General features: G+C 48.9%; 1 protein-coding gene across 1 annotated transcript in view; it reads left to right on the forward strand.

Annotated features, from left to right (window-relative positions):
* The window catches only part of ARHGEF17 (Rho guanine nucleotide exchange factor 17), a 176,004-nt gene that overhangs the window by 154,318 nt on the left and 7,687 nt on the right, over nt 1–13,999 (forward strand). The window contains exons 13-19 of the mRNA XM_083735821.1: nt 72–265; nt 2,750–3,000; nt 4,531–4,774; nt 6,295–6,381; nt 7,916–7,983; nt 9,867–10,015; nt 13,528–13,702. Of these exons, the coding sequence (XP_083591947.1) occupies nt 72–265; nt 2,750–3,000; nt 4,531–4,774; nt 6,295–6,381; nt 7,916–7,983; nt 9,867–10,015; nt 13,528–13,702 (1,168 nt within the window). The remainder of the gene's footprint in view (nt 1–71; nt 266–2,749; nt 3,001–4,530; nt 4,775–6,294; nt 6,382–7,915; nt 7,984–9,866; nt 10,016–13,527; nt 13,703–13,999) is intronic.

The raw sequence follows: 13,999 nt of genomic DNA on the forward strand, positions 1-13,999 counted from the left end.
AATACAAGGTTTAGGACCTGTTTCAAAAGCAACCTGTTGTTTTTTGGGTTTTTTTGTCCCTTCTCCGGCAGTTCTCCTGCGCCTCGCCCAGCCACAGCAACCCGGAGAACGCCTACGAAGTCTGGGTGTGCAACAGCGACGGTTACGTCGGGCAGGTCTGCCTCCTCAGCGTCAAAAAGGAGCCCATCGTCGAGGCCTGCATCGCCGTCTGTTCTGCCAGGATCCTCTGCATCGCCTCTGTGCCGGGCCTCAAGCGGACCTTCCGGTAAGGAAGTCGCCAGAAGAGGACTTGCCTGTGGGTGGTTTCATTTTTAGAACATCTGCGGCAGCAAAGAGTCTTGTGGCCCCTGGAAAGCGAACACATTTGTTCATGGCGTAAGCCAGCCTTTCTCGACCTTGGTTCCACCGGTGTTGTTAAAACTACAACTCCCATCATCCCTAGCTATCAGGACCAGTGGTCAGGGATGGTGGGAGGTGTAGTCCAAGAACTTCTGGTTGAGAAGGGCTGGCTTGTAAGCTTTTGGGGGACCCAGAACCCGCTTCTGTCAGATAAACACGTGTGTGCTGGTCCTGAGGGCTAACCGTGTGGCGAGGTCCGAGTCCAGTCCGAGGTTGAGGGTGCGGTATGGAGACTGTCCGTCAAAGCTGTAGCTGGGTCCAAGGCAGGGAGTCGGGTGGGGTCAGGAACTCTGGCAGAGGAGCAGGACAGGGTTCAGGCAGGAACAGGCTACCAACAATGTTGCTCCCACAACCTGGGACTGGGCTGGCTGGCTTTTATCTGCCCCAAGGCATAGGGCGGCCCCGATCCTCAGGTGACTTGCCTCTCCTGGCCTGGAGGCGAGCACTCCTTCTACGGGAACTTAGTTCCCTCCGCCTCTCTGCCCTGAGCCTCTGCAGCTCAGGAGAGGCTGGAGGGTTACCGGACCCAGAGGCAACCTCAGCTTCTTCTGACGGGGCTGAGAGTGGAGCACCTGCAGGCAATGGGTCCTCCATCACCTCAGGAGCCAGAGCAGACTCAGCTGGTGCCTGCACCTGAGGATCCAACACAGGTGAGGACCCTTCAGGCTCAGGCTCCAGCCCCGGCTCAGCAGGTTCTGGAGGCGGGGACTCCTGTGCAGGCTGGGATTCCTCAGGTTCAGTCTCTGAATTAGATTCCCAGGCCATCACAATGTGGCTGGAAGCCAGGGAGATGTGTCCTGCAGGAAACAGCCAAATTAGAATTTATTTATTGTCTGTCCTGACTTTCCTCCAAGGAGATCAAGGCAGCCGGGGTACATCTCCTGTTTAGTCTTTACAATAACAACAACCTTATGGAGTAGATAGATTAGGTTGAGAAGCAGTGACTGGCCCTAGGTCACCCAGTGAACTCCACAGCCCTGCTCTCCCAGGACCTAGTCCAACACAGTGGGGTCAGAACCTGTGGTTTGAATATCTGAAAGACCATGTCCTTCCCTACAGACCATCTTGGGTGTTAAAATAGGCAGAGGGGGCCCTTTTAGTAGTTCTGTCACCTTTGGAAATGTGTTGTGTCCTGGACCCAGGAAATGATCCCTGCATTGTAGGGGGTTGGACTAGATGATCCTTGGGGTCCCTTCCAACTCTGCAATTCTATGATTCTCTTAAAGGGCATTTAGTTCTGTGCTTCCTGGTTCCGGAAAGCAGCGAATCCCCAACTTCTGCAGTTCCTCTCCTCTCTTAGGCTTCTATCCTGGCAGCTCATGTTTTGTTGTTCAATGCAGAGACGCAGCTTCTCCATTGTATCTTTTTCCCATGCCTTTTTGTTCGCATCTCCACCCCCATCATTCAGCCCAGACACTGAGATCCAGCTCCGAGGGCCTTCTGGCGGTTCCCTCCCTGCGAGAAGCCAAGTTACAGGGAAGCAGGCAGAGGGCCTTCTCGGTGGTGGCACCCGCCCTGTGGAACGCCCTCCCACCAGATGTCAAAGAGAACAACAAGTACCAGACTTTTAGAAGATATCTGAAGGCAGCCCTGTTTAGGGAAGCTTTTAATGTTTAACAGACCACTGTATTTTAGTTTATTTTTTTCAAATAAAATTATTGATTTAAACAAACAAACATAAATCTTAACTGTACTTAATCCAATCTTAGTAGCATTGTTAGGTGACTTCCTCGAATCCCCCTGGCTGGGTTTCAGTGTATATCATTGTAACAGTTTTTCCAAAACCAAGTTTCTCATAAAATTAACTTAATCACTTAACATCATTCTTTCTTTTCATTTTAACTTTAAACATATTCTTCTCTAACGTCACATATTTAAATCCTAAGCCTATCTGGTATTTGCAAGTTTTTCCAAATAAGTTATTTTAGCATGTTTAACTAAATAGTCTTTGAATTTCATCCATTCCTCCTGGTACTCCTCCTCCTCTTGGTCGCGGACTCTTCCAGTCAGGTCAGCTAGTTTCAAAAAGTCCATCATCTTCATCTGCCATTCCTCCACCGTTGGGACTCCTTGTGTTTTCCACTTCTTAGCTAACAAAATTCTAGCTGCAGCTGTGGCATACGAAAACAGTCTAACATCTTTCTTGGGCAATTCCAGACCTATTATTCCAAGAAGAAAGGCTTCTGGTTTCTTAGTAAATGTATATTTCAACTTTTTTTTCAGACCACTGTAATTTAAAATTTGTTGGAAGCTGTCCAGAGTGGCTGGGGAAGCCCAGCCAGATGGGCTGGGTATAAATAATAAATTATTATATGATTATTATTATCTTCCCACCTCACTCTGCACTCAGGGAGCGCCCCGAATCTCTGGCCAGCCCTTCCTCAGAACCAGTTCACACGTCGATGGACGAGTCTGGGCCCCAGCAGTGCTTGCATATCTCCATTTCCGGGTCTTCCCTGGAGCTCTCGGACCCAGTGGACAGCACCAACCGAGAACTGGTCCCCTTCGACAGTGACGACACGGATGATGAGTCCTCGCCGAGTCCTTCCGGCACCCTCCAGAGCCAAGCCAGCCACTCCACGATATCTTCCAGCTTCGGAAGTGAGTCGGACCATTCGCACGGCAACGTTGAGGGCTAGTAACTTGCCCCAAGCCAGCCATGCCCCTTTCCCCAGGTGCCCTTCTGTCGCTGAGCATATTTTTGAACCCCAGCACCTCTCCTTTCCAAGCCCAACTCTGCATCTATGCAGAGTGTCGTCCTAAGAAACCATTCCTTTTTAGGAACGTCTCTTCGACTTCCTTGTGCAATCTGGCAGAGTAGAAACATTTAAGCACGTGAATAAATTGCCGTTGGCGTCTTCGCTTCTGAGAAACAGACATTTTCAGAAGGCTGTAAATGTCCTGGCGATTGTTTTACACAGTAGCTGCTGTTGCTTGTTCTCGCAAGTTCAGGAATGGCAATCAATGTTTCTAAGTTTTACGCGGAAAATAATATGACGTCTTCCAAGCAGAATGAGAGCCTCCCACTAAATGTTCGTTGCTGTTATTATTATTTTCCTTTTCTTCTTTCGGAATATGCCGTCAAGTTGGTGCAGTAGGCTCCTCAGTGCAGCTTACCACAAAATAAACAATGGCACCGCGCAGCAACGAGAGTACGAGCTCTCTTTAATAAAGCAGCCCTCCCCCAGGTTATGAAGCCTTGCTGGCTGCTGCCAGTCAGAGCAGAGCTTTGTTTGCCAGCTCCACGATTGGGCTCCCCGGATCCGGGCCCTTGCTTGTCATCCCACCCCAAAAGGCCTTGTTCCCAGAGCCTCATTCTGCCCTCTGTTGGCAGGGACCTGGTGGTGGTGGCTCCCCAAACAGCCCGTGCCTTCAGTGGTCTTCCATGGCAGCAGAGCTGAGTGGAGGAAGACCCCCCCACCCAATTCCGACCCCCTCTAGGCGTGTGGATGGAGGGTTTTAGGGTTAGCCCCTAAAACACAGTATCAATATTCCAACTCTAAGGAAAGGTGAAAACATTTAGCACCAAAAATGGGGAGCAACAGATAGAAATTCCTCTGACCTTTGGGCTTCCTGTTTTGCAGTAAACATGGCAAGCTGGCCTCTTGGGTGCTTGACCCCAGAGGGGTCCCAGATGGAGATAATGGGGGGTTAAGAGCATGCTCAACTCCTTTGATGACTGTTTATAAGAAATGTATAAAAGTCACAGCAGAAATTGGTAAATGAGCAGGTGATGCGTAGGGAAAAGCGATGAGATTTTGAAATGCAAATTAGAAATGTTGTCGTACTGGGAGGCGCAAAGGAAGGAAGAAAATAGAGGGATCACCTGGGGCTTGGGAAGTCAGTTTTTAAATTTGTATTGATTTGGAACACAGTTTGTTAAGAATTATGGAAAAGCAATAAAAAATAATTGGTAGAAAGAGAGAAATTCCTCAGACATAGTTCCAGCTTAACTAAATCTAGTTAAGTCTAGATTTAAACAGTCTAGATTTCATGTGCATTTGGTAGCGAAGCTGACAAATAAATTGGGTTTAGAACTGAAAATGAACTGTTGGGTTTCAGTGACCAAGCCAGGGACCTTCCTTGAGTTTGAAGGTTCCTTCCTAGTTCCCTTCACCTCTCATTTTCCAGATGAGGAGATCCCGAGTTCTAAAGACGCAACGGCCGAGACAACAAGCTCGGAAGAGGAGCAGGACCCTGCTGGGTTCCTTCCCATTGCCACCACTTTCGCCCAGAACAGCGACAGCCCCATGGACGGCCGGGCGTTGAGGCGGTCAAGTCGAGGGTCATTCACCAGAGGCAGCCTGGAGGACCTGCTGAGCCTTGACCCAGAGGCCTATCAAAGTTCCATGTGGCTGGGGACAGAGGATGGCTGGTAGGCAGACCGCCTTGAAATCTTTTTAGACTTTCTCTTTCTTTCTCCCTATTTGTTGTTGTTTAGTCGTGTCCGACTCTTTGTGACCCCCTGGACCAGAGCACTCCTGTCTTCCACTGCCTCCCGCAGTTTGCTCAAACTCATGTTTGTAGCTTCGAGAACACTGTCCAACCATCTCGTCCTCTGTCGTCCCCTTCTCCTTGTGCCCTCCATCTTTCCCAACATCAGGGTCTTTTCCAGGGAGTCTTCTCTTCTCATGAGGTGGCCAAAGTCTTGGAGCCTCAGCTTCAGGATCTGTCCTTCCAGTGAGCACTCAGGGCTGATTTCCTTCAGAATGGAGAGGTTTGATCTTCTTGCAGTCCATGGGACTCTCAAGAGTCTCCTCCAGCACCAGAATTCAAAAGCATCAATTCTTCGGCAATCAGCCTTCTTTATTATCTACCTCTCACTTCCATACATCATTACTGGGAAAACCATAGCTTTCACTATACGGACCTTTGTTGGCAAGGTGATGTCTCTGCTTTTTAAGATGCTGTCTAGGTTTGTCATTGCTATCCCCCCAAGAAGCAGGCGTCTTTTAATTTTGTGACTGCCGTCACCATCTGCAGTGATCATGGAACCCAAGAAAGTAAAATCCCTCACTTCCTCCATTTCTTCCCCTTCTATTTGCCAGGAGGTGATGGGACCAGTGGCCAGTTCTCCCTATATAACAAGCTAAAACTTGTCAGCTTTCGGCAAGCTCCCTTAGCTACTGGTTTGGCTACTGTAATGTCATGGAATGTTGAAAGGCGTTCTGACAAAGAGTGGGAAGGATCTGTCATCGAATATTGAAAGTCAGTGCTGTGTCTTTGGCAAATCCATAAGATCTCTTTGGCCACAGGCCTGCAGCCAAGGGAGGCTAGATTCCAGGAATTTATATTTCAAAAGCAGAGTCATCTTCTTTGGCCGATTAAGATTGTCTTTCATGAACACGGTTTTAACAGTGAGTCCATAAGTGGCTGTGGAGGCCAATTCTGGAACCACACATCCTTCCACAGTGGGGACATAAGTTTCTGGGCGGGAGTTGATCATGGTGTGGATTTGCCAAGCGTGCCTTCCTCTTAGCATGTTTCTCCCTTACGTCCTGAGTTTGAGTGTCTTCAAAGCCCATGACACCTTTGGTAAAGGCTGTTCTCCAACTGGAGCACTCACAGGCCAGTGTTTCCCAATTGTTGGTGTTTATACTACATTTTTTAAGATTTGCCTTGAGACAATCTTTAAATCTTTTTCATTGACCACCAGCATTATGCTTTCCATTTTCAAGTTTGTAATAGAGTAGTTGCTTTGGAAGACGTTAATCAGGCATCCGAACAACATGACCAGTCCAACGAAGTTGATGTTGGACTCATCACTTCGACACTGCTGATCTTTGCTTCTTCCAATACACTGGCCTTTTTTTTCTAAGTCAGCAAAGTACTGATTTTTTCTCCCTACGAACCAGCCAGAGTCTCATTCCTGCTTCCTTTCTCTTTGATTTGCAGCATCCATGTCTACCAATCTTCGGACAACATCCGAAACAGGAAGAATAGCATGAAGATGCAACATTCGGCCTCTGTGACCTGCATTTTGTAAGTGGAGCTTCACGCAGGGTGTACTGAAATGCAGAATGTATGATGAACACAGAATCCAGCTTCTTGAGAAACTCAGCTTTCGTTTTAAAGCACCATTTTAGTCCACAGGGCTGAAAATCCTGTGTGCAAAACGGTTTGCTTAAATTGCAAAACCCAAAAGTGGCTGAATACAATTTTCAGTAGTGAGGCAATGGGGGATTCAGGGTCCTTGTCCCACCCTCGACTAGCAAAAACCAGAACAAATTATTTTTTTAAAGCAGGAAATGAGGATGTTCATATTTAGTCATGTGAGCCCTCACCTTCAAAATGAAGGGGTACAGCCCAGATGCAGGTCTTGCTATGGCCATCCTGTTCACCGTCACGTGACTTTGCTGCTGGGTTAATTGTACCAAGAAGCACATATTGTACCGTATTGGCCTGAATATAAGCCTCACTTTTCCCCCAAATTCCGACTGTGAAATATTAAAGCGCTGCTTAAATTTGTGACCTTACAAAAATTGGCTTTTACGATATTGCTGCTAAAACAGACATATGGTAAGACAGAAGGGGTGTGAATGCCTGCGAATTTTAAGAGAGCGGCTTATATTCGGGTATTCTCCTTTTTTGCTCTCTCCCCTCCCCTTGAATTTTAAAGGTGCGTCTTACATTCGGGTGCGGCTTATATCCAAGCCAATACGGTATTTACTTCTGAAAAACTAAGCAGTTGCTAAAGTTAAAGTGATGGAGACGAGGAAACATCTACCCCGGGGCAATAGGTGGAAAACATTTGCGATGGCATTCGCTCCCCAATCTCAGAATGACTAAGCTCTGAATCAGTTAGTTCACATGGGAAATAAATGCTTTTACGCACAAAGGTGTCCCCCCAATATTAATCACCGTTCATGATTAAATTAGGAGTTGCTGTATCAGTGTGGACACAGGTGACCCTGATTTTTGCTTAGCCCACAGAGGAGCTTAAGGTCCATGAATAACCATAGTTTAGAGGTCCCGGGCCCTAAGGAAGTCAGACTATCCTCCACCAGGGCCAGGGCCTTCTCAGTGATGGCTCCGACCTGGTGGAATGCTCTGTCCCAGGAGACCAGGGCCCTGCAGGATTTAACCTCCTTCCGTCAGGCCTGTAAGACAGAGCTATCCCGCCTGGCCTTTAATTTGAATTCAGCCTGATCTTTTATTTCCCTTCCCTTCTCTTCCCTCCCCCTCCCCTTTTATGAAGATCACCCGCTCTGAGACCCCACAGCTAATTCTCCCCTGGCCTCCTCGCTGGCCCAAGTAGGACCAATTCAGCCAGCTAGCCCTGGTGACTATCTAATGCTCTATTAGATGGATTTCCCCCAAATTGATTTCTGAACTTTGAATTTTATTGCTATTCATGTTTTTATACTGTATTTTATGCTGCTTTTACAATTAAGTGTTTTAAATTTGTTGTTAGCTGCCGGGAAGGGCGGGGTATAAATAAAAATTTATTATTATTATTGTGCCACTCATTTGATTTCCAGCTGACGTTGTAAAGCCCGTTGCTTCTCCCCCACAGGTATCTAGATAACCAGGTGTTTGTATCGCTGGCAAACGGAGAGCTTGTTGCCTACCAGAGAGAAGCCGGTGAGTTATTTGACCGTGAAGATGTTTTCAGGAAGGCTCTAGTGCTGGAAACGAGAGCGGCTGTAGCAAAACACCTACCGTATTTTTCGATCTATAAGATGCACTTTTCCCCTCCTAAAAAGTAAGGGGAAATGTGTGTGCGTCTTATGGAGTGAATGCAGGCTGCGGGGCTATCCCATAAGCCAGAACAGCAAGAGCGATCGCTGCGCAGCGCTCCCTCTTGCTGTTCTCGCTTCTGGCTTAGCCCCTCTGTCCCTTCCCCCACCTCATGGAAAAAACCCCAAGAGCCGCGCTCCCTTTCACGAGCCACGTGGAGCGTGTGTGCAGCTCTCGGGGGCTTTTCCCCGAGGAGGGAGAAGAGCAGCCCGTGACGTCTCGTGAAAGGGAGCACTGAGCCATAGCTGTCAACTTAAAGATTTGAAAATAAGGGACCAGCCGCCTCGAAAATAAGGGATCAGCAGCCAAAATAAGGGGTCAACAATTACTTTGATAAAATACATATATGCAAATGGCTTTAGATACCAATTAGGTCCATAAATCACCATATAGCATATATTCAACACAAAAAAAACAGCAACAATTTGTTGTTGGCAAAGGACAGCTGGACATAGAAAGGGCCCCATTACCTTCAGTAGCTTATTTAAGGGACATCATCAATAAGGGACAGCAGCGGGACATGGCGCTGATATAAGGGACTGTCCCGCCAAATAAGGGACGCTTGCCAGCTATGCGCTGAGCAGAGCCTGGGACGTATATAGGTTCTGCTCAGCGCTCCCTTTAAAGAATATTTTTTCTTGCATTCCCCCTCTAAAAACCAGGTGCGTCTTATGGATCGAAAAATACGGTGCCCGGCCACTTGGCTGCATAGGAGGAGCACTCAGTTGCTGTGACCCTCTGGGCCTTAAAGTCACAGGCTTAGAGAGCAAGCAGTGACAAGAGGTTTAAAAACCTTTGTGCGAATGCTCGCTGGAGCTTATAGCAGTGCTTGGTGGGAGTAGCCCATCCCCGGACACACTGGGGAACCTGTAGAAGCCTCCAAGGGCACCCTGGCGCCCATGGGCACTGGGTTGCCAACCCCTGCTGTAGAATGAGCCGGTAGACCGGACTGGGTGGGATAATCGCATTTTGGAGCGCCCCTCTATGCCACAAACTTTCAAATGGAAAACCAACGTAGCAGGTGAAGAGGCAGAATGGCATCTTTCTCCCTGGCACGCTAGTTTTCTGTTGTGGGGACTTTTCACGTGGATGCAAACTCAGAGCTGGAACCCACCAGCCAGAATCCAAGCCCTTTCTGCCCTCTTAGCATTTTATAACACTCCATTCTCTCTCTTTTTTAAAAATAATTTTTATTTGCTTTTACAAGTGTTATAACAATACCAAGCGAATATCCATATTAAGAGATTTCTCTGAAGCTCTAGACTTCCCACCATGGGTCCTATTTGTCATCATTTTCAGCTGCATATTATTTCATCATCCATATTTTAAGTCTGTCCATATTATCCAGCGTATTTGTTACAAGTGTTGTTAAAATCCTGCTAACGTTTTCATTTGCCTACAGTAGTCTCTTAAATAAATTATAAATATTTCCCATTCTTCCTTGGAACTTTTGTCTTCATGGTTCCTGAGCCTTCTGGTCAGTTTTGCCATTTCGGCATAGTCCAACAGCTTAATTTGCCGTTCTTCTCTGGTAGGGACTTTATCTTCTTTCCATCTCTGGGCTAATAGCATCCCTTGCATACATGAAAAGTCTTTTCTGCTCCTTTGGAATCTCGGTCCCCTCCATTCTTACCTTATTTTCCGGCATGTTTAAATTCTGTGAAGGAGAAGAGAAACCTCTGACATCTTCTTTCCCCATCTCCCTTCTCTCTCTCTCTCTTTTCCAGGACGCTTTTGGGACTCTCAGAACTCCAAATCCCTCTCTCTGGGCTCTCCTGGCAGCCCTGTGACCAAAATGGTGGCCGTGGGTGGCAAGCTTTGGTGTGGATGCCAGAATCGTGTCGTCGTCCTTAGCACATCTTCGTTGCAACAGGAGGTACGGAGGAAACAAGGAGAGTCGTTAGTTTTTTTTTTCCAATCCTATAAGGGAGCGACAAAAGAACGTTTTAACATGGTGTTGCTCCAAACCGGGCTCTTTCTCCCACATTCCTAACAACGAGCTCCCTGCTTCCATTGTTCCTGCACACTTACCGTATTTTTTGCTCCATAAGACTCACTTTTTCCCTCCTAAAATGTAAGGGGAAATGTGTGTGCGTCTTATGGAGCGAATGCAGGCTGCACAGCTATCCCAGAAGCCAGAACAGCAAGAGGGATTGCTGCTTTCACTGTGCAGCGATCCCTCTTGCTGTTCTGGCTTCTGAGATTCTGAATATTTTTTTTTCTTGTTTTCCTCCTCCAAAAACTAGGTGCGTCTTGTGGTCGGGTGCGTCTTATAGAGCGAAAAATACGGTAATTTATACCAAGTTCTAGGAGAAGGGGGTTCAGAAATACTCTCCACTGACAACGTGTCAGCTGGCTGCCCTGTCACGATTCCCACCCACCCACTTTCTCCTAACACGTCCCAACTCCTTTGTTTTTCTATCTCTGCGCTGTGACCTCAATAATAAATAATAAAAATATTTTTTTATTTGTATCCCGCCCTCCCCAGCCAAAGCCGGGCTCAGCGGCTAACAACAAGTAAAAATAGCACAGTGTACATAAAATCACACAGTCAATTAATTAAAATACATTTTAAAATCAACTCAGAATCGAATTAATGACAACCATTGGGTTAGAGTTCTATGAGGTTTACAGAAGGAGAGGGTCAGACTGTGCATTGGCCAAAGGCCTGGTGAAACGGCTCCGTCTTGCAGGCCCTGCAGAAAATGTCAAGTCCCACAGGGCCCTAGTCCCTTGTGACAGAACATTCCACCAGATCGGGGCCACGACCGAAAAAGCCCTGGCACTGGTTGAGGCCAGCCTAACCTCTCTATGGCTCAGGATCTCCAATATGTTTTTATTTGAAGACCATAAGGTCCTCCGTGGGACATACCAGGAGAGGTGGTCCCGTAGGTACAAGGGTCCTAGGCCGTATAGGGCTTTAAAGTTTAAAACCAGCACCTTGAACATGATCCTGTACTCCACTGGGAGCCAGTGCAGCTGGTATAGCACCGGGTGAATGTGATCCTGCAGCGAGGACCCCGTGAGGCGGCTCGCCGCAGCATTCTGCACCTGCTGGAGTTTCTGGGTCAGCCTCAAGGGCAGCCCCACGTAGAACGAGTTACAATAATCCAGTCTGGAGGTGACCGTCGCGTGGATCACAGTGGCTAGGTCAGGGCGAGAGAGGTAAGGAGCCAACTGCTTAGTTTGGTGGAGGTGGAAAAATGCCGCCTTTGTTATAGCTGCAACCTGCGCCTCCATAGAAAGGAAGGTGTTGAAGATTACACCCAAACTCTTAATGGACGGTGCTGGCACTAATTGCGCCCCCGCAAGAGATGGGAGTTGCCCCCCCCCCAATCCCATATCATCCCTACCCAGTCAAAGGACCTCTGTCTTCGAAGGGTTTAACTTCAACCGGCTCCCACGTAACCATCCAGCCACAGCTTCCAGACATCTGGTCAGTGTGTCTGGGGCCGAGTCGGTGTGGCCATCCATCAACAGATAGAGTTGGGTTTCACCAGCATACTGATGGCAGCCCAGCCCAAAACTCCAGACAAGCTGGGCGAGGGGGCACATAAAGATGTTAAAAAGCATCGGGGAGAGTATCATACCCTGTGGCACTCCACACACTGAGTGGTGCGACAGCAGTTCCCCCCCCCCCAGCGCCACCTTCTGTCTCCGACCCGAAAGGAACGAGCGCAGCCATTGAAGGGCTGTGCCCTGGATCCCCACGTCGGCGAGGCGGTGGTCCAGAAGTTCGTGATCGACCATGTCGAAGGCTGCTGACAGGTCTAGAAGAATCAGCAGCCCCGACACGCCTCGATCCAGCTGCCTGCAGAGATCATCTGTTAGGGTGACCAGAGCCGTCTCAGTCCCATGACCAGAGCGGAAGCTGGACTGGAATGGATCTGGAGCCGATGTTTCAGCCAGAAATCCACCAAGTTGTTCAGCAACCGCCTCAAAGCCCCGCTGTAAATCAAACTGTCTCCCTCTTCTCCTGCAGCGTTGGGAGAAAGGGGGGGGTGTCCTCCTCCTCCATCTCGTCCTGTTGAGTCCAATCCCTGACACTGGGTTGCCCCAGCTGCCCTTTTGGGCGGTTTCCCACAGAATAGAAAAAACACAGTGAAACAGCAAACATGGACCGCTTTGAGATAAGCAGCTCAGTGAGTGTGGTTGTGCTGGTCCCGGGTGGGGGGGTTACCATGAGGCGTGGTCAAAGTCTGGTCCTGGGCCGAGGGTCTGGAGACTGTCCACCAAGGGGGAAGCAGGGTCCAAAGCAAGAAGCTGGGCGTGGTCGGGAACTCCAGAAAAACAGGTTCTTTGTGCTGGCAGAAACAGGTTTCCAACGTCATTGCTCCCGCAACCTGGGACTGGGCTGACTGGCCTTTATCTCCTCTGGGGCCTAGGGCGTTCCTGGCCCACAGGTGACCCGCCGCTCCTGGCCTTAAGACGAGCACTCCTCCTGGGAGAAATCAGTTCCCTCCACCTCTCTGCCCTGAGCCTCTGCAGCTCAGGAGAGGCTGGAGGGTTACTGGACCCAGAGGCAACCTCAGCTTCCCCTGACGGGGCTGAGAGTGGAGCACCTGCAGGCAATGGGTCCTCCATCACCCCCAGAGCCAGAGTGGATTCATCTGGTGTCTGCTCCTGAGGATCCGGCACAAGTGCAGGCCCTTCAGATTCAAGGCCCTGCCCCAGCTCACCCGGCCCTGGAGGCGGGGACTCCTGTGCAGGCTGGGATTCCTCCGGTTCAGCCTCTGAATCAGATTCCCAGGCCATCACACCAGTTCAAGGGGGACCCCGTTCCCTGGACCACAACGCCCCACTAGCTGCCTGTTCAGTTTTTGTTAATTGATTCTCATGAAAACTTACAGATTCTGGCTTCACACAATTAACTCAAGGCAGTGTCAATTTACTCTTGGAAGAAAGCCAAGGTCTGCTTGACCTAGAAGCTACTTACTCTGATTGGTTAACGACCAACACTGAACTCTGTTATCTAGGAATGCTAGCACAGTTTGTGTTAGGAGGGTGTGTTAGGAGTAGAAGTGCTGTGTTTGGTTGAGAGAGAGAGAGAGAGAGAGAGAACGAAAGGATTTATTTTGCTTTGCTTTGTATGCAGAAACTCTGCTGGTTTTATTTTTCCTTTTAATAAATCCTGTAAATAGTTATTCTGAGTCTAGCTGACTAGTCATTTCCACCTCAACTAGCTTCCTCGCTGTGCAGGAAAACTCTGCTACGTTTGGGCTAAAGCCATTAGAGCTATGCCTGACACTTCAAAGTTCCAAGACTGCCACCATCTCAGGTCAGGTTTCTGCACTGGGGGGAAACCCTGGGAGAAGTGGTCCCCCGTTCAGAGCGTTGGGGATTCCCTTTGTTCCACACGGCTTCAGCCTGACCTCTTCTCTTCCCCAGCACTCCTTTCACGTCGGACAGGACAGCAACCGCAGCCTCACCTGCATGGTGAGCTCTTCGGCGGGCGTCTGGGTCACCCTTCAGGGCAGCGCCCAGGTGAGGCTCTACCACCCTTCCAGCTACGACCAGCTGGCCGAAGTGGACGTCACGCCTCCGGTCCACAAGATGTTGGCAGGTGAGAGACCCAGCGCTTTGGCAAGTCCTGGTGTCACGATCTCAGGCAGGCAAGCACACTCCAATCAGAATTAATGAGTCTCTGGCAGTTTTAGGGCATGTTTATTTACAATTTACATCCCTGCCTGCCGCTCTCTGCTACAAGTTGGTCGCTCTGAGTCTCAGTCCCTTTCGCAGCACGAAGGGCGCCAAAGTCCAGTCCTTCCTCTCTTGTACTTCTGTTGCATTTTAATCCTTTTAGGTCCTCTGGTTCGGGGAGAAGGTGGGTAGACACCACCTATCAAACAAAGATCCCTCC

Source organism: Podarcis gaigeae (assembly GCF_964106915.1).
Source record: "Podarcis gaigeae genome assembly, chromosome: 4".
Taxonomy (NCBI): Eukaryota; Metazoa; Chordata; class Lepidosauria; order Squamata; family Lacertidae; genus Podarcis; species Podarcis gaigeae.